Source organism: Sapajus apella, unplaced genomic scaffold (assembly GCF_009761245.1).
Source record: "Sapajus apella isolate SASKATOON/1434 unplaced genomic scaffold, GSC_monkey_1.0 scaffold28, whole genome shotgun sequence".
NCBI lineage: Eukaryota > Metazoa > Chordata > Mammalia > Primates > Cebidae > Sapajus > Sapajus apella.
Window position 1 is genome coordinate 21,922,557 of NW_022436968.1, and position 21,489 is coordinate 21,944,045.

A 21,489-nucleotide genomic window follows, 5' to 3' on the forward strand; every position below is an offset into this window, starting at 1 on the left:
CTGACAGCCCTTCCTGGGTCCCAGTTCCTATCTGGCAGTCCTTCTGTGGCCAGACCTCTTAGGAAGCCTGCCCACTGCCCACCTTCACCACTGGGCCTGCTTTTGACTCCCTCCCACCAGTGTGCTAAGCCTCAGCATGCTACCCCTGGCTAGATCAGCCTTTGGCCCCTCCCCACACTAACCTGGGGACTGTGTCATGCCACCTTCCTGCTTCCTCTGCCCCTGCTGCCCAGCACTGCCTGAACATGCCCTTGAGACATTTTCCACCTCCATCATGGATGCCCCCCAGATTCCAGGCTCTCCTTTTTTATCCAGCCAGGCACCAGATGAAGTCGTGAGCACTGTCTTGACACAGTGTTTTCAGTGGGATATGCAGGATCCAGTTAACTTCATTCATAAAAGCTGGCATTAGGTAAGTTAATAAAGATGTTGATGAAGCCATCCTGTGGGAAGGCAGGGTGTCAGGCAAAGGACTCCCACATGGAGGCTACCCGCAATCAGAACACTCAATGCTCAGCAGGGAAAATCCCTGGAAGCAGCACCGTGGAAAAGCCACGGGCCTTGGTAGACTAACTTCAAAACTTATCTCTACCAATGACCAACCTGTGGGCTTTGGGGAAAATGCTCCCCAGAGCCTCAGTATCCTTATTTGTAAAATAGGCACAATCTTTCTTATAAGATCATTAGCAGTATTCAATCAAAATAAAGTAATATACACAGTCCATATAAGTGCTGTATAGTTTCTGGTACATAATAGGTGTTCCATAAATAAGGAAATTATTATTTCTAACTCAGTCACATACATGTATAGGTTATCCATATTTCTAAAAAGCAAAGCATTTTTTTCTGTTATTTAAATAATAGAGAATCTCTATATTCATTTTGTTAATCTTCAACTAATGATGGCTTTCAACATTTAAATTCCAAGTTTCTCTGTCCCCTAGACTGGATGTCAAGTGGACTGAATGATCTACAAAACACTTCAGCTCTCTGGGGGAGCTGGTATTCAAAGGAGCCCTTCTGACAAACCCTGCTGTAAATCAAAGAATCCTTTTGTATTGCAACTAATCACCCCTTAATTTATCTGCTTTGTATGTCTGAGTTATGGTACACTGGGTTTTCTTAAAGCAGGCATTCTCATATGAGGCATTTTATTTGTTTCCTTATAAACACAGGAAACACTATGGAAATGGGAATGGTGTTAAGAAAGACAATGGTTATGTGTCACTGATAACTAAGACTGGTATCCAAGCTAAGGCACTTGTGCCTTACAAATAAATAATGTCTATAAGCATCAGCTGAAATCTAACTTACACAGGTTACAGGTATTCTGATGGAATTTAAAATAGCTACAATCAATTAAACATAAGAATTTCCTGTGGTAAGGACATTAAGATTTTCTAAAAATGGTCCTGTAACTTTAAGGGCTATCGGCTCATCTTCTTATGAATGTTTTACTTGCACATTCGTGGCTCAAGAAGAGTTCATTGTCTCATGGCAAATTTATTGTTTTGGACATATATTGAGTTAACACCAAGGAAAAAAATTTGGTCCTTTAAATGTGGAGACAGAAACATAATTTTTTCTTTCTCAGAGACGAAGTCTTGCTATGTTGCCCAGGCTGGACTGCAGTGGCTATTCACAGGTGTGAACATAAATTCTTACAAGGCAAATATTTTATAATTTTTATTTTATAGCCAATAAAATTTTTATTTATAGACAATAATTGCCATTAAGTTTGACAGCACCTGGGATTATTTCATGAACTTGAATTAAGTGCTGGAATTTGCTAAGTGCTCCAAGTCATCTTAAATAATAAATGGAACCCAGTCTCTTAATTTGTCAAGATGTTAGATTGTGTGCTGTCAGAAGCATTTACTGCCAAAGCAAGAGGGCAAAATACTTCTCAGGCAAAAGTGTTTTCTAACAAACAGCAAAGACAAGGTCTGCAACTTTTAGAACACTTCCCTGGAATCAGCACGTTCAACATAGCTTTCCAAAATCAGACAGGCCGGCAGCAGGAAGGTTTGATGAGAATGGACTAGCATTAGCATTCTGGTAACTGAATCAGGGAGCCCAGCCCCATTCACCAGAGAGCCAGTCTGTCCAGCATTGTGGCGCAGTTTTGCATCCACCCACCCAAACAAAGAATTACATGGCAACAAAACTAGATGCAGGATGCAGGATGCTCAATAAACTCCCAATCAGCTCCTAATAAATAGCCTGACCTGAGCACAGACAAGTAGGAGAGATTACAAACAACTGCTGTGGACTTGGCGCCTTTCACATTTTATGGGCTCGGTAAATGTGCTCAGAAAAATGTTTCCAGTGGTGGCAGTGTTCTCTGAAAATAACGGAGTGAAATGAGTGAATAGAAGAATCAGAGAGGCAACAGGAGAAAGACAGACAGACGTAGAGAGATCCACATAACAGTGAAACACACATGTTCTTCAAATTTTATAAACAAAAATGCAATGCTTGAAAACATCTTTGTTACTGTAGAGGGAAAAAAGAGAAGGCAAATAAAAGCATATTATTTTACTTTAAGGAGAAAATCCGTATGAGATTTTTTTTTCTGAAATTGAGCTAAAATGTGCCAGATAATGTCACAATGACAGATGAAGAGATGAAATTAAGTGATGACCAAGGCCAGGTGCAGCCCGGATTCTCCGATCCATGAAATGGCTGAACAATATTGTTAAACTTCTTGCTGTTTCAAATCCCAAGTGCATTTCCTGCCTTTTATATTCTAGCACTGCCCTCTTGTGATAAAACAACAGCATTGCAGTCATTTCAATCAACTTTCCTTGGAATGGTAATCTCAAAAAGCACAGACCCTCTGGCTCTATCCCAGGCTTTGTACTAAGTGCTTTACATACACATCGGCTCACTTAAGATAAGAGCTATTATCCCCAATTTACAGGTAATCTAACTGTGCATACCCACAGCCAATTAAGTGGCTACAGGATTTCAAAGGAGGCCTGAATTAGGTAAATACTAATGCTTGAAATAAGCATCTGTGACAGATGTAAAAGTTTTAAAGAATTAATAAACGATTCTATTTCCTATCTTGCAATATAAACTTTATTATGTCAGCAGCCATCAGAAGTTCTTCTTCCTTATGACTGGAAAAGTCTTTTTACTTTTTGGAGTGTAAAGATTAATTTAAAATCTTACCTATTTCTAGGATTTTGATACTTGCTATGCCAAAAAAGCACCTCATTTATAAAATCTGCAGAGAAAAACAGGACCTTCTTTCTTTCTGTCTCTCAAGTAAACACACACACACACACACACACACACACACACACACACAGAGCTGGATAATATCTGATGCACTGAGATTTATAACCCTATTTATTGTTTTTCGGCCTGTTATTTATTGCTCATAACCTTTCCCAGTGTTCACCTCTAACCCGAAATCAATGAAAATATTACTGAGAAAAAAATATACCCATAGTATTATTTACTCTAGTGGAAATGTAAACTGTCTAACTTTTAGTCCACTTACGTTACATAGTTACCAAGACAGGACAGGGTCTTGTGCAGTCGAGTTCAGTGGTAGGGATCTGGAGGTGGATGTGCCCTGGTTAGGCTCAGGTAAGACACTGAAGATATTATTGGGGATTGGGAGGATTACTCCTTGATAGAAGCCAAGTGGATGCCGCCAGTGGAAATCTATGTGAACATGTCAGCCAGGTTGGGACACCTTAGGAGGGTGAAGTGGTCTATGGGCAGGTCCCCTTCTGGGTGCTCTTTTTCTTGAGTTAAGATGAAGAATGGCCAAGGTAGGAAGGGTGTCTGAGAAGCTGGGAGAGATGTCTCTGACAATTACATATAGCAGTAGGAGTGTTCCTGAAGTAGGTTTCATTTTTATGGAGTAGCAGAATAAAATAATTTATAGAGCTGGGTGCCATGGCTCATGCCTGTAATCCCAACACTTTGGGAGGCCGAGGTGGGAGGATCATCTAAGGTCAGGAGTTCGAGACCAGCCTGGCCAACATGGCAAAACCCCGTCTCTACTAAAAATACAAAAATTAGCCAGGTGTGGTGGTGGGCGCCTGTAATTCCAGCTACTCAGGGGCTGAGGCAGGAGTCTCACTTGAACCTGGGAGGTGGAGTTTGCAGTGAGCCGAGATTGTGCCATTGTACCCAAGCCTACGCAACAAGAGTGAAACCCCATCTCAACAACAACAAAAAAATTATAGAGATAATTGCAAGGATTTGTCAGCCTCTAAAATTTCCGGAAAGTAATAGGGACAGAATAATCTATGCATTTTCTACAATTCTTAGGACAAATGTGTTTTCAAGGCAGTAACAAAAGAAACAAAAGCAATGCAGCCCCAGCTCCTAAGGGAGGGTCTCCCAAAGGCAGAGCCCACCATCCCTCCCATCCAGGCACTATTGTCTCCCCTCCAGTCTCTTGAAGTCTTGAATGAGGGAAACTTGGCCGAGAGGAAAACAGAGAGGAGAAGTAGCATGTGGCTCTGGGGCCTGCCTGGAAAGTGCCTGACTGTGAGAGGGGAAAGGAGTGGGTTCCCACGCTCAGCAGGAATCCATGGCACTATCCGATACTTCCTGAGCACAGAGAAGACGCATGGGGTAAGGCCCCCTGCAGCTCACACCTCCCCCACCAGCCTACTTCTGTTTCTACAGTGGCTGGGTGGGCTGACCCGGGGGACACTGGGAGATGAGCCATCTCAGTCCCGCAATCCGATGGCTTTTTTCTCCATCCTCCCCTCCCAGGAGAATGTCTGAAGAGTATATCAGTACTCGTTGGAATGTCTGTAGTTTAATACTTCTCCAAAATGTAGAATCATGACTTTTTTGTTATAATTTTAGGCTTCAGTGATCCGGGAGCAAAAAAGGATCCTTGTCACCCCTCTTCACTCTGCTAAGAACATTGGAAGAGCTTGGGAGCAGGTGCCCTTGGGAGCAGGTGCCTTGTGGGCTTTGCAGATTCCCCAGGGAATGGCTGCACATGCTGCCTAAAGCATAGGAGAGCAGGGGCGGAACGCTGGATGGGCTCAGGAGACCACAGGTACTCCCCGTTCCCAGGATCACCACTGCATCATCCTGAGCAGCCACTCAGGCATCAGGCACTGAGCAAGAAACAGCACAGCTGTTTCCCAAACAGGGTAGGCTCAAACCAAAGAAAGTTCCTGAAGTGCTCTGTAAATGAACAGTTACTACCACATGCTCTGGGGATATCACTGATGAAAAATAAGTAGGACCCTCAACCCAGCATCCAAAAAATTCAGGGAGAATCTGCTAAACCAATCACACAAAAGAAGAATGTGTTTTTTAATCTAGTCAGCAAAAACTATAAGGGAATGACAAGAAGGTAGAAAAAGTAACATTAACTTGAAACAGGAAGGCAATGAATTTATGAGTCAAATAGAATAATTACACCATATGTATTATTGAAATTTATATACAGATATATCTTTCTACCACCATATAAAAGAATGAAGTTGATTTTTTTTTTTTTTTCAGAAAAAAATTCATCAAATCATCCATACTGATACAGTTTGGCTGTGAACCCACCCAAATCTCATCTTGAATTGTAACTCCCACAATTTCCACATGTTATGGGAAGAACTGTGGAAGGAAATTGAATTATGGGAGGAGTGGAATGCATCCTGCACCGTCCTCATGATAGTAAATGAGTCTCATGAGATATGATGATTTTAAAAATGGGAGTTTCCCTGCACAAGTTCTCTCTGTCTGCTGCCATCCACATAAGATGTGACTTGCTCCTTCTTGCCTTCTGCCATGATTGTGGGGCTTCCCCATTCATGAGGAACTGTAGGTCCAGTAAATCTCTTTCTTTTGTAAATTGCCCAGTCTCAGGTATGTCTTTATCAGCAGCATGAAAATGAACTAACAGAGTTCACTGATACCAGTGGAATGGGTGCTGCTTAAAAGATACCTGAAAATGTGGAAGCGACTTTGGAGCTGGGTAACAGGCAGAGGTTGGAAGAGTTTGGAGGGCTGAGAAAAAGACAGGAAAGTGTGGAAAAAGACAGACTTATTGAATGGCTTTGACCAAAGTGCTGATAATGATATGGACAAATCCAGGCTGAGGTGGTCTTAGATGGAGATGAGGAACTTCTTAGGAGCTGAAGCAAAGGTAACTCTTGTGATGTTTCAGCAAAGACACTAACAGCATTTTGCCCCTGCCCTAGAGATCTGTGGAACTTTGAACTTGAGAGAGATGATTTAGGGTATCTGGTGGAAGAAATTTCTAAGAAACAAAGTATTCAAGAGATGACTTGGGTACTGTTAAAGGCGTTCAGTTTTACAAGGGAAGCAGAGCATAAAAGTTTGTAAAATTTGCAGACAGACAATGCAATAGAAAGGACAATCCCATTTTCTGAGGATAAATTCAAGCCAATGTCTCCAGGGCATGTCAGAGGTCTCTTTGACAGCCCCTCGCATCACAGGCCTAGATGCCTAGGGGAAGAAAAAATGGTTTCATGGGCCAGGCCCAGGGTCCTGGTGCTGTGTGCAGCCTAGGAATTTGGTGTCCTGCATCCTAGCCACTCTAGCCATGACTAAAAGGGGCCAAGGTACAGCTTAAGCTGTGGCTTCAGAGGGTGCAAGCCCCAAGCCTTGGCAGCTTCCATGTGGTGCTGAACCTGCAGGGGCACAGACGTCAAGAATTGAGGTTTAGAAACCTCTGCCTACATTTCAGAGGATGTACAGAAACACCTGGGTGTCCAGGTAGAAGTTTGCTGCAGGGGCAGGGCTGTCATGGAGAACCTCTGCTAGAACAGTGCAGAAGGCAAATGTGGAGTTGGAGCCCCCACAGAGAGTCCCTACTGGGGCACCACCTAGTGGTGCTGTGAAAAGAGAGCCATTGTCCTCCAGACCCCAGAATGGTAGATTCACCAACAGCTTGCACCGTGCACCTGGAAAAGCCACAGACACTCAATGCCAGCCTGGGAAAGCAACCAGAAGGAAGGCTATACCCTGCAAAGCCACAAGCTACCCAAGACCATGGAAACCCACCTCTTGCATCAGGATGACGTGAATGTGAGACATGGAATCAAAAGAGATCATTTTGGAGCTTTAAGATTTGACTGTCCTGCTAGATTTCGGATTTGCATGGGGCCTGTAGCCTTTGGTTTGGCCAATTTCTTCCATTTGGAATGGCTGTATTTAACCAATGCCTGTACCCCCATTATATGTAGGAAGTAACTAACTTGCTTTTAATTTTACATGCTCATAGGCAGAAGGGACTTGCCTTGTCTCAGATGAGATGTTGGACTGTAGACTTTGAGTTAATGCTGAAATGAATTAAGACTTAGGGGGACTGTTGGGAAGGCATGATTGGTTTTGAAATGTGAGCACATGAGATTTGGTAGTGGCCAGGAGCAGAATGATATGGTTTGGCTGTGTCACCACCCAAATCTCATCTTGAATTGTAACTCCCATAGTTCCCATGTGTCATGGGAGAAACCTGGTGGGAGGTAATTGAATTATGGGGATGGGTTTTTCCTGCACTGTTCTCTGATAGTGAATGAGTCTCACAAGATCTGGTGGTTTTGAAACTGAAAGTTTCCCTGCACAAGCTCTCTTTGCCGCCGCCATCCATGTGAGATGTGACTTGCTCATCCTTGCCTTCTGCTATGATTGTGAGGTCTCTCCAGCCATGTGGACCTTTAAGTCCAATAAACTTATCTCTTTTGTAAATTGCCCAGTCTCAGGTATGTCTTTCCCAGCAGCATGAAAACAGACTAATATAACTACCTAATAAATGTATAGTATAAAATACTATTGCTGAATCTGGGAAAGGTGGTCTCCCTCACGTATTCCCATTTCTATTAGTGGCATCACCGTCCACCTCTCCACCCAAGTCAGGAGCCTCCCTTTCTCTCTACACCTCCACATCCATCAACATCAGTTCTAAATATTTTGCCTCCATCTTATATACAGTGTACCTCACTTTCCCTCCCTATTACATACACTTATCTACCCCACCCTCTAATCCCAACGCCCTTTGGAGGGAGGGCCACACCCCTTTCACTGTGCATCGCCAAATCTAAGAGAAGGTGGGAGGTGGAATGCCCCCAACGGCACCTGGGCAGTGGGCTTAGAGGGTAGGGCTGTGTGGCTGAGTGCTGCATCAGACACCCAGGCAAGAATTAGAGGAGCTGCAAGAGAAGACTTCTCCCTGTATTCCTTCTTCCTCGATAGCTGGCTCAGCTCCCACCTCTATTCCTTCCCCTTCCAGTCCTTCTGGGCGGCACCTGTACAACCATGATGGGCAAGCATTGAGCCCCAGAATCACAAAGAACTGGCCCAGACACCCAGGAGCTGTGTGACCTTGGACCAGCTGCTGAATATCCTCTAAAATGAGACAAACCACAGCACTAATGGGAGAGAGGTGTGGTGCGTGCCGGTGGGAAAACACTTGTGACACGCTAGCCACAGAGCCCCCTGTCGTAGGCCACCCATTGCCAGCAGCCATTCCTGCTCTTCTCCTGCCATCCTGGCCCATACCCACTGAGGGGCTGAAACCCAGGGCTAAGTTCGAGAATTTGTCACTACATCCCTCTGACAATCAGTTGAGAAGGCAGACGTGCAGGGCAGCAAGGAGCAGGCTGGCAAGAAACTTTGCCCTGTTCTCCCTGAAAGACTTAACTCTGTACCATCACCTCTTTTCTCTTTCCTCAGTTTTCTCTTAGTTTCTTGTAACTTTTTTTCTCTCACTTTTGTCATCCTCCTCACACCTCTGTTCACGTGTGTGCCCAGCAGAAGAACATGCAATTTGGAGGACATCAGACCTGAACTCAAATCTCAGCTTGCCCACGTACATGTAGGTGGCCCTGGGAAAGCTGCACCTATGTCACTCAGCCTTGTTTTCAAGTCTTTGATAAAAACAGGACACACATGCCTAAAGATTAGTTTAGCTAATGTCTCCTCGCACGAGCCACAAAAGGAAGGCACTTAGCAATGATCGTTTCTGGTCTCTAGGGGTAGGAATTCCAGGTCTCTCCTGGCTCCTCACCCATGGCCCATCACCCAACCCCATTTCCCTCCTCACTGGGGTCCATTAAGGTTAATTTTATGTGTCAACTTGGCTAGACAATGATGGCCAGTGGTTTGGTCAAATACTAATCTAAACGTTGTTGTTAAGATATTTTTTAGATGTGATTAACGTTTACAATCAGTAGACCTTAAAGTAGACCATCCTCCATGATGTGAGTGTGCCTCATCTACTCACCTGAAGGCCTAAGAGCAAACAGGTTTACCTTGAGGTTTCCCAAAGAAGAAATCCTCCTTCCAGACTGCAATGCAGAAACTCTGCCTGAGTTTCCAGCCTTCACACTCAAGATTGCAACAACTCTTACCTGAGTCTCCAGCCTGCCAGCTCTAGACTTCCGACCTGCCAGCCCTCACAATCATGTGAGCCAATTCCTAAAAATAAATCTCCCTGTCTTTCTCTCCATCTCTATCTCTTAGCACTTCCATTTCTCTGAAGAACCCTGACTTGCATGGGGCACTACTCTGCCATGTTAAACAATCCCCCTGATTTACCACATTGCTAGTGGGCAGAGACCAGAGCCCATCACAAGGCCAGCATGGGTAGAGATGGCAGTTTTGTTTCTCCCTTGCAAGCATCTTGGCATGGATGGGGGGGCCTGCCATCTTGGCCATTATCTTTCTTCCATGTAGATGGACCATGTCCTGCCCTCAGAACTGGCTGAAGGCTTTTTTATCTCAGGCTGTACTCTGCAGGGCTAGAAGGTGTAGGGGTCAATGAGCTTTCTCTTCCTTTTATCTTAGTGACACAAACCCATCCAGAAAACTCTGGTTGAACACTGTGGGATGAAATACATAAAGGACGCAGTAAGCCGGCTTTGGTATAAAACTAATAATTCCTAACAACTAAAAGAAGACTGAGCCCAGCTCAGGAAAGTTCTCTGCATTGGTTTTGAGGTCAAAACTACAAGTAAATCTAAAATTAAAAGTTTAGTTAAAATTGTTAAATCTGTAGCTAATAACCCTGCTAGGATGCCATGGTGAGAGACAACTGGTCAAGGACAATATTCCTGAAATCCCTGGCCAGTTACTGTTTTAATACCATCAGAATCTCAGGCCAGCTTTCGCATCTGGTGTGTCAGCACATAAGAGCTGGTGTTACTTATCATCCCCTTAGGCATATCTGCTCTGACTCTTCTGATTCTCCTTCTCTCTCCTTCCCAAGTTTTCCTATTCTTTTTTTTTCTCCTCAATTCTCATCTTGTTTCCCTTTCCTCTCTTTTGTCACCTTTCTCTTTTCAGCCTTTCCACTCTCTCCATCATCACTCATTCAGGACCCACTCAAGCTGCAGGAGGAACCAAGTAGAATGACTCTGCTGTAGACCCTGTCCCCAGGGCACATCTATGAAGGTGAAACCTGGGGAAGGGAAGTACCAGGAGCAGCTCAGAGCCAAAAGGACCAGAGAGTCCCCACCAGGACAGCAACCACAGGTCAGAGATATGCAGAGAGGAAGGGCATGGGGTAATTTGAAAGAATAACAAAAGGCAGGGAGACAGGGAAGTTGCATGAACCCACGAAAACCCTGGGTTCAACTTTAAATATTCATATATTTTTTCTTTCTTTTTTTAAATAGTCATAAATTTTGTGAACAGAAAAAAGAATGAGTTTCATCTATTAGGATGCTAAACCCCTTGGAGGTGACGAATGAAAATAAAGCCAGTGTTGTAATCTAGAAGGAAAATAATATTATTAGCCTTCCACATTTGAAAAGACAAGGCAGAGAAATAGAGATTTTAGAGGGACTACATCAATCACATTTCCCCTGCATCACCAGACCTCCTACAAGGCCAGTGAGGAGACCACTTCTAGGACAAAGAAAATTCAAGATACAAAGATAGAGATGGGTCCAAGAGGAAGTATAAGGAGACTTCTTCTCCTTCCCCTTCACTCACATTTCACCCTGTACTGCAGCAATTTATGTCACATTGCAATTGCTTGCATTTCCAAATAGACTGAAGCTCCTAGAAGGTAGGCAATGTGTTCTCGCATTTCATGTTTTTACACCGGGCATCATACTCAAATCAAGGAAGACATTCAGTAGATGTTTGTTGAGTAACTTAATAAAGGAATCCAACAAACACTGCAGAACCCCTTACTGTGGGAAAGAGGAAATGGACTTGAAAACGTAATTCTGATGGCATGAAAGACGTAGGGATAATATGTCTTTTAAAAAATAATAATAAATTCTACTTTCAAAAAAATAGAGCATATTACCTGGTGACTGCTGGTCTCAGATACTTTAACATCCAAAGACCCTGCCAGGACAGCATACCAGTTTGTTCCAATATCACCCTGGCGAAATACTGGAAAAAACAAACAAACAGTGATATAAATATAACAAATACAACTTGGTTTTGCTGTATGATCTGATAGTTTTTCATTGGTACAAGCATGTCTTGGACCTAACTGAGCTTACCATCCTTCCCCTATCTGTTTCCCACAAGAACATGACAAGTATTTCTTTACCTCATCTGTCAACAAAGCTATATCCTATTTATTCAATATTCTATGAAATGGAACTCTGTTAAAGAGTATGGTACCGTACTTACAGAGCCGTAATAAAGATAATAGCTTAAAATGTTATAAGATCCTTTGAATTTAAAAAAAAAAAAAAAGATCCTTTGAATTTAAGAAGAATTGACTGATACTTGCCAAGACTATCTCAAAAGCCACGTGTTTTCTCCTTTTAAGGCGACCAATGATTGATTTAAAAAACCAAAATCTGCTTTGTTCAAAAATTCTAACTACTATATTATCATTGTCCATTTTCTTACTCTTTTTATAAATTCACTGCTTTTAGGCATTTGGAAATGATCTTCATCAGAAATTTTTGAACCTGATTTTGCTCTCTAAGTGTGTCATCTCAGAGAGAAAATATTTAGAAATTTAGATAGAACCATAGTTCCCATATCATATTAAGAACGAGGTATGGAAAAGTGATTCCAAAAAACTGGTTCAAAAATCTCATGCAAACGACCTGTCCTTTTAAATATCCTAGCTAAATAACTACAATACATGGAGTGATTTGATATTTTAACATTTTTTTCACGGTTAAAGTCAGAGGTCAAGTAACTCAATGAAAAAATTACCTAGCAGCTTGTGGGACAACAGAGTCCTGGCAAGGCTAGTGCTCACTGGAGAAGAGCAGGCTTCTGGGAACCATAATTAATGATGACAAGCTGCTCTGAACTTCCTGACTAGTACATGCTGTGGAAAGGCAAAGACCAACAACGACATCCTATCAAGTGCAATGACAAGCTTAACATGGGGTTAATGAGTTTGTAGCTGGTCTCTCCAGTAACTCTGCTGCTCCAAATCTTTGGAAGTGATTCATTCTAGAGTTAGGATTTTGCCTTTCATGAACTTCTTGGCCCCAAAAGACATTATTATTTGTCAATCAAATTCATGTTACATATCTTAGGAAATTCATTTTGAAAATGGCTTATAAAAACATAAAATAGTCTTATTGCCAAAAGAATAAAGTTTCTGATGTCAGTTTAAAAAAATGGTTGAAAATGATACGTATGGACGAGTTTTTTCTTAACAGAAACGTAACTATGAACTGGGTGCAGTGGCTCACGCTTATGATCCCAACATTTTGGGAAGCCAAGACGAGAGGATTGCTTGATACCAGGAGTTCAAGACCAGCCTGGGCAACATAGCAAGACCTGGTCTTTACCAAAATTAAAGAAAGTCACTGGGCATGGCGGGATACACCTGTAGTCCTAGCTACTCAGGAGGCTGAGGTGGGCAAATGGCTTGTGCCCAGGAGTTGAAGGTTGTAGTGAGCCATAATTGCACCAGTGTGCTCCAGCCTAGATGACAGAGCAAGACCTCATCTCAAAAAAAGAAAGAAAGAAAGAAAGAAAAAAAAACCTATGTAACTATGTTTGTATGTGTACACGTAGGAGAACATTTTGAAGAATATATATAAAATGTTAATGGTAGAAATTGTAGGTGATTTTTATTTTGTTGACTTTCTAAATTTTCTACAATAATGTTGTGACTCATCCTGTTGCTTTCCCACCCAGAACCACTCATGCCCTCTTGTCTAACAGAACCCCGGTTTTAGACAAGTTTCCACCACCATCCACACGGCTAGGAGTTAGCTCCCCTAGGGCAATCATGATTGGTCTAAATCAGTCCTAGTGATCCCATTATTTTTGCCAGTGATTGGTTTAGACTTAGGCATGTGATGCATTTCTGGCCAATGAATCAATACAAGAAGTCTGTGGGGGGACTTCTGAAACAGAGATCCAAAAAGAAATAGTCCTTCGGCAGGATGTTTTTGTATCAGTACACAATCCATCCAACAGCTGTAGCTGTCAGAACAATTTAGGACAAGTCTGAGGACAAAAGCCAACACCTCAACACCTCAGAATGCATACAAAAACAAAAAAGACAGCAAGGACCTGAATCCTTCATAATTTCACTGAGTCACTTCACTACCAAACCCCAAAGTCATTCTACCTCAGGACTTCTTCTATATGAGTAATTGATTTTATTTTTCTTCTTGTATGAGTCATTGAATATTCAAATCAGTTGAAAGGGAGTTTTCTGTTAGTGCAGCATAAAGTGTTCCAACAGAAGAACTATTACTTCTTTAATGGAAAAAAATACTTTAAAAAAAAAATCCAGCTGTTACTCTATCTCCCTGCCCCTTATTCACACCTGGAATAGATGATATTACTGACATTAATTCAAAACATTACTATCAGCACTAGTAAAGAGAACTTTTAGTTTTATATCCTATTGGCCACACATTTCTTGGATTAGAGGATGCAGTTATTTGGATTTCTAAGGATACAGCTAAATGTGTGAATCATTACATCCTTCTAGCTCCATCTAGAAAGCCGGTTGCCCTGGAAGAACCATTTATGTTCTGTGAACAAAGGAGTTAGGGAAATGCCTATGTGGAACTGAATAAACAGACTAGAGGGAAATGTCAACTCAATACCTTTGGTTGAAGCTTAAATATTTGGCACATGAATACTCCATTTGCTATTGATCCCCATAAAGTAACCACAAATGAGCATAAACCATACATGGAAATATACGACTGGAGTTGTATTTCTTACATGTTATTCCCTTTTCCAGATTCTCATAATAACCACACAAGCAAATCTGATGAAGGAGATTTGGGTGAAATTTCTCAAAAGCTTTAACTTCTTTCAGTCGAGTGAAGATTATATCCACATCTTCGCTGGATCGCTCCAATGGTCTGTACAGGGAGAAAAGGCACCAAAGCTATATCAGTAAAGATTTACCTCAAAGTGAGTTAACAGGCCTCATTTTAATCATATTCAAATTTACACAAATATTCCAATTGTGAATATTTCATTGCAAATACTTATCCACCCCTTATAGGTATTTCTGGGCTGATAGAGACATTTCCGGAGCTTTATCAACTATTTGCCTTAAATCACTACTATTGCAGATGGCTACAGCAGAAGTCAACCCCAGAGTGCTAAGTTCAAGGTGATACTCGGGTATAATGCTTAATCCCTTGGAAACACCTGAGGGAACAAGATACATGAAAATGCAGATTTTACTAAAAATTGAAGTCACAAACACAAATGTCTGCAGGGGCCAATGAGGTAAAGGAAGTGAGCAGAAAGAACAAGATATAAGGGGAAAAAATCTCTACTCTAAGAAAACAACAGTGAAAGCACAAAGACAAATGAGAAACGACAGCCTCAGTGCTGGTGATTCTCTAGGCAATGGTGGGCATCAGGGTAAACTGCAAACACAAGATTGTCTGCAGGGAGCAACTCTTACTTGGCTATTTTCCTTCTTATTAGTTTTCTGTGTAAATGTGAGGCTAGATGTTGTCAAATACTTCAATTGTTCAAAGTTAATCTAGGTGTTTTTTCACACTTTTTTTTTTTTGACAGGGTCTTACTTTGTCACCCAGGCTGAAGTGCAGTGACGCGATCTTGGATCACTGCAGCCTCGACCTCCAGGGCTTAAGTGATCCTGCCACTTCAGCCTCCCAAGTAGCTGGGACTACAGGCACACTCCTCCATGTCCAGCTAATTTTTTGTACTGACAGGGTTTCGTCACGTTGCCCAGGCTGGTCTCAAACTCCTGGGCCCAAGCAACCCTCCTGCCTCAGCCTCCCAAAGTGCTAGGATTACAGGCATGAGCCACCATGCCCAGTCTGTTCACATTTCTTGAACATTGTGTAGGCCACACACACACACACACGTGAATCTATGGAATAGATCCAACCCGCTGACTACCATTTGGTAACCTCTGAATTAAGATAAATCAAAGAACCAAACAAAAATACGACAGTTTTACAAACTATGTAACTACTATTTTCTTTGAGCAGTTTTCCAAGTCTGTTCCTTTGATGCACTTTGCAAAAACCTACTGCTATTCCTTGATAGATATTTCACGTTATATAGAAACTATCATGTGTGCCCCAGAGCATTCTGGGACCAGAGGAAATGAATTGGGTGAGGATGTGATGGAGACACGTAGTACAGTATTCACCAAATACCCATGTGCTCCCCTGAATGTACTAATCTCCCTTGTAGTGATGTTGGGGCTGGACTGCGAACAAAACTAGCTATATCTCTTCTGAGGTGAGGCTGATAAGAGCTGGGGGCCTCTCTTTCACCTCTCTCTTCTTCAGGAACAGCTTTGAAGGGTGTTATAGGTTGAATGCGTCTCCTCAAAAGATATATCAGGGACCTGATTCTCAGCACCTGTGCATGTAATCTTCTTTGGAAATAGGGTCTTGTAGATGCAATCAAATTAAGATGGGGTCACACTGGATTATGGTTGGCCCCAATCCAATGACTAGCACCCTTAGAAAAAGAGGGAACTTGGACAGAGAGACAGAGGGAAGACAGCCACATGGAGCCGGCAACAGAGACTGGAGTGATGCATCTACCAGCAAGGAATGCCGAAGATTGCTGGCAACCTTCAAAAGCTAGAAAGGGTTAAGAAGGATTCTTCCCTACAGCCTTGAGAGAAGACATCTTGATTCTGGACTTCCAGCCGTCAGAACCCTGAGAGAAAAAAGTGTTTATTGTTTTAAACCATTCAGTTATTGGTACCTTGTTTGGTGGCCCTAGGAAACTAAGACAGGAGGCATGTATTTTACATGCTATAGCCACAAGATGGAGAAGAATGTACAACCCACAAAAGATTCTCTGTAAGTGGCAAATAAACCTCCACTGTATGAAGCTATTGGGATGGAGGCGGGAACGTTATCACAGCATCAGCCAGCATCACCCAGACTAATACAGAAGTCAAGACTAGCCAGGCCAGAGTTCAAGGGACTTGGGACATTGTCAGAAGACAGATCCCATCATGAGAGATGAACATTTTCAGAGGACAGGAGTAGATGATCTGTCACTAAGCAGGAGACCTCAGGTCTAGGCTTTTCTGAGCTTAGTTTACAGGCTCTTCATCTTGCTCAGTTTTCACCATGTCACACTTTTAGGCCCAAGAAAACTAGATTCAAAGAATATGCCCACAACCTCCCTGGCCTCCCAACAAACCCCTACTGGAAGGGTTTGGATTCTGCTTCCTGGGGAAGAGGAAGGGAAATCTGAGTGTGCCCAGTCTTTGAGATGACAGTGGGGCTGAAAGCATTGAGAGATGTGCAGGCTTGACTTGGGAAGACACAACACATCAGTATCAGCGCCTCTTCCTCCTGTTACCCCTTTGGAAGGGGTTTCTAAACTTCTAGCCCGAAGCTATGTCCTCAAAGTTAGGGGGCTTTGGAACAGAGACAAGGACTTCAGCGATTAATAAGGTGCTATGGACAGGGTGCAGACAACTTTCAATCAGTCTGTGTGTCTGAGGGGACAGTGAGGACAGCAGCAGTTGGCAGAGGCGCCCCTAGTGGGGGATTCCAGTCAGTACAGCACATTTTCTGGGAGGCAGAGCTGGTGCTGGTGCCAGCAGGGAGTCGGGTTGCTGCCATAGAAGCACTGGCAGCAGCTGCAGGCCCAAAGCAATGGCAGCATGCAAGTGACTGCGGGAGGAAGCGTAAGGACTAGGTGAGCTAGAAACTGACTGGACGTGTATATGGCAGATTCTGCTTAGTTACATAGGAAAAGAGATAAACAGGGATTAGAATCCATCTTCCACAAAGAAGGAAAGAGCATCCCTTTTTGTTTATTCTCACCAGAGCGTCTCCCACATTAGAAGGGCAGACTAGCGCAGCTAAAAAGATTTTTAGCCTGACACTCACTAGAAAACAGTACAAGGAAAATGTATATACTTCTATACAGTCCAAAACAAGCACAGAACTTCAAGCTTCATAACCAGATTGTTAAATGACAAAGACACTCGGAAAGATAATTAATTTGAGATAACTGAGAGGAGAATGAAATCTCTTCTCCTGATATTTTTGTGTACCCCCAAATTAGGCCCTAATAATATCATTCTTGTTTAATATTTAAGCCTCAGAAACAATGAAAAGCAACCTTCTATCTATCATTAATTTTATTGGGTACTTCATGGAGTGGGGAAAATTTCATTCAGCTATTAACAGACACCTTTACTATTTGACCTCTAGAATCTACCACCAGTGACAATCCTTTTGTGAATCTCTAATTTCCTAATGCAACATGTTTTCTCATCTCTCTGAGGTCATATCTGGCACTTCCTTTATAGATCCTACAATGCCCAAAAGAGGGCCACCCATGCAAAAAGTCATTGCATGTAATGTTCTACAGCGACTTCAAACCGAACTTATCTTCTCTCCCACATCTGCTACTGCACCTGCCCTCCTTACTTCTAATGCATGGAATAGCCTCACCCTCTGCTATGGTCTAAATGGCGTGGAGGTGAGCCTACTGCCTCTGCTATGGATCGGAAATCTAATCACCAGTGCAAAAACGTTGGGAGGTGGGGTTTAATGAAAAGTGCTTAGGTCATGAGGGCTCTGCCTTCATGCAGTATTTGTAGATTAATGAGTGGACTAACGCTGCTATTAAAAAACAGGCTTGCAGGAATGGGCTCACCCCTTTCCACCTTCCACCATGTGAGGACACAGCAAGAAGATTCTCACCAGATGCTGGCAGCTTCATACTGGACTTCCCAGCCCCCAGAACTGGGAGAAATAAATTTCTGTTCTTTTCAAATTACCCAGTCTCCTGTCATAGCAGCACAAAACAGACCAAGACACTCTCCCTCACCACATTCCCGTAATTTTACCTGGGAATGTCTCTCAAATCCATCCCCTTTAATTCTTAACAGCTACTCTCTCATTGAGCTTGATAAAGGGCATGTGAAGCACAAAGCACGGGTTGAGACATGAATCTGAACAGCATGGCAGTACTGTCCTAGGAGGGTTCTGTCTAATAATTAGCAGAAGTATTTTAAGCAGGGTAGTGGCACGATTGGATATGCATTTTGGAAAGATCACCTTCACTGTGACTAGAGGCAGATGGGAGACAGTCAAGATCAGCAGCCAAGAGGAAGTTAGGAAGTTCTTGCAGCATATCAAAATGATGATGTGCTTTCTCTAATTATAGCTCACTCTGGGTTCCTTTCTTCTCCCTTCATAACGATGAACAGCTGGTCCCCTAAGCAAAAGCTCCAAGTACAGACAAGTTATTTGCCTTAGCCTGGCATCTAATATCCAGAGCTCTTTTTAAAAATGACTTTTTTAAAAAAACTTACACTTTTAAAACATGTTCAAACAACAACAAAAGAATCATTTACAACTCCTACAACTTGGTATTTTAAAAAAATTAATATCCTAATTTAAAAATAGGCAAAGGACTTGAGTAGGCATTTCTCCAAAGAAGACATGCAAATAGCCAACAGGTGTATGAAAAGGTGCTCACTGTCACTAATCATCAGGGAAATGCAAATCAAAGCCATAATGAGATTTTACCTTACATCTGTCAAGATGGCTATTACCCAAAAAAAACACAAAATGTTGGTGAGGATGTAAGGAAACCGGAACCTTTGTACACTGTTGGTCAGAATCAAAAATGGCGTGGCTGCTATGAAAAACAGTTTAGAGGTTCCTTAAAAAATTAGAAATAGAACTACCATTGATCCAGCAATCCCACTTCTGGGTATTTATCCAAAAGAATTGAAATCAAGGTTCTTGAAAAGATACTCACACTTCCATGTCCATTTCAGCATTATTCACAGCAGCCAAGATATGGAAACAACCTAAATGTCCATCAACAGATAAATGGATAAAAAAATAACATATATATAAATGAAATGGAGTATTATTTACCCTTGAAAATGAAGGACATTCTGCAATCTTGACAACATGCATGAACCTTGAAGAATTCTGCTATGTGAAATAAACCAATCTCAAACACCACGTTTCCACTTATACGAGGTTTCTAAAATAGTCAAATTCATAGAATAAAAAAGTGGAATGATGGCTACCAGTGACTGGAGTGAAAGGGAAATGGGGAGTTATTAATCAGCTAACCTAGAGTTTCAGTTAAGAAAGTCGAACAAGCTCTAGAGATCTGCTGTACAACACTGTATTTATGCCCAACAAAAATATATCATACATTTAAAAATGGCTCAGAGCATAGATCTCATAGTAAGTGTTCTTAACAAAATAAGATAAAAATTTGAAAAGAATCATTTGTAAACAAAGGCACTGTGGAATGCAGGATTATAAAGTGCCCCCCTATGACCCACGCCTTGTATAATCCTTTTGAGGCTGGATGGGAGCTGCAATTTGCTTTTAGCCAATAGAATACGGCAAAATGAAGAGAAAGCACGCCCATGATTATGTTATGGTGTATGGCAAAGGAGAAGAGACTTTGCAGATTAATTAGGGCCATAATTAGTTGACTTTGTAATTAGTTGACTCTGTTCGTCAAAAGTGAGGTTTTCCTGGGTGGGCCTGACCTAATCAAGTGAGACCTCTAAACAAGGATGGAAGGAGTGAGAGTTTCTTTTGCTGGCCTTGAAGAAGAAAGCCGCCCTGGTTGCCTGAGGGCCTCTGGAGGGCCACGTGGCAAGAAATGTGGGCAGTTGCTGACTGACAGCCAGCAAGAAAACAAGGACCTCAGGCCTACCATTGCAAGAAACTGAATTCTGCCAAAAATGATGTGAGGTTACCGAGCTCCAGAAAAAAGCACCTGTTACTCACTCTGTCACCCAGGCTGGATTGCAGTGGTGTGATTATGGCTCACTGAAGCCTCGGCCCCCTGGGTTCAAGTGATCCTTCCACCTCAGCATCCCAAGTAGGTGAGACTACAGGTGTACATCACCATGCTCTTCAATTTTTTTTTGTTTTTCTTTTCTGATAGAGACAGGGTGTCGCCATGTTGCCCAGGGTGGTCTTGAACTCCTGGGCTCAATCAAACTTTCTGCCTCAGCCTCCCCAAATGCTGCAATTACAGGGTTGAGCCACCTTGCTTGGCCAGGAGCACCTTGATTTCAGCCTTTAAAACCCTGAACAGAGGATCCAGACAAGCTGTACCTAGCCTCCTGCCACATGATCACAGACAGATAATACATGTATGCTTTTTTAAGCAGCTAAGTTTATCATAATTTGTTACACAGCAATAGAAAACCAACATAAAGTTATTTTCTCACACTGACTAATTTCCTTATGGCCCAGCTTAGATTTCACTCCCTTTTTGGAGCTTTTCCTGACAATGTTTTCTCTTCTCTGAAATCCAATTGATAACATTTCTTTTTGGCATCTAATCCCATTGTTTATTAGTTCATGTTTCATGCATGTAAATTTTTTCTTGGAGAGACCTTCGGCTATGGTCTTAATGTTTGTGTCCTACATCCCCCAAATTTATATGTTAAAATCCTAACCCTTAAAGTGATGGCATTAGGGGGTGGAGCCTTTGAGAGGCGATTAGATCATAAGGGCAGAGTCCTCATGAATGGGATTAGTGCCATTATAAAAGAGACCCCAGAGACTGGCTCTCCATTTTGTCATGTGAAGATACAGAAAAAGGTGCTGCCTATGAGTCAGAGAGCAGCCCTCACCAGACACCAAATCTACCAGCACCTTGATCTTGGACTTCCTAGCTTCTAGAACTATAAGAAATAAATTCCTGTTGTTATAAGCCACCTAAAGTACTTTGTTAGGCAGGGCACAGTGGATCACACCTGTAATTCCAGCATTTTGGGAGGCCAAGATACGAGGACTGCTGGAGCCCAGGAGTTCAAGACTGCCCCAGAGAATAGGGCAAAACTACATTTCTACAAAAAATTTAAAAATTAGCCAATCATGTTGGTGCATGCCTGTGGTCTCAGCTACTCAGAAGGCTGAGACAGGAGGATTGCTTGAGCCCAGGAGGTTGAGGCTGCTCCAAGCCATGATCACGCCACTGCACTCCAGCCTGGGTGAGAGTGAAGCCGGAAGAGGGAACGAAGGGGAGGGGAGGGGAGGGGAGGGAGAGCAAGAGAGGGAGGGAGGAAGAAAAGAAGGAAGGAAGGAAGGAAGGAAGGAAGGAAGGAAGGAA

General features: G+C 42.5%; 1 protein-coding gene across 2 annotated transcripts in view; it reads right to left on the bottom strand.

Moving 5' to 3' along the window:
• RAPGEF4 (Rap guanine nucleotide exchange factor 4) overlaps window positions 1-21,489 on the bottom strand; it is a 322,973-nt gene that overhangs the window by 250,043 nt on the left and 51,441 nt on the right. For both annotated transcript variants that reach the window (XM_032292934.1, XM_032292936.1), the window contains exons 2-3: window positions 14,131-14,273; window positions 11,267-11,355 (exon numbers count right to left, since the gene is read on the bottom strand). In XM_032292934.1, the coding sequence (XP_032148825.1) occupies window positions 11,267-11,355; window positions 14,131-14,273 (232 nt within the window). The remainder of the gene's footprint in view (window positions 1-11,266; window positions 11,356-14,130; window positions 14,274-21,489) is intronic.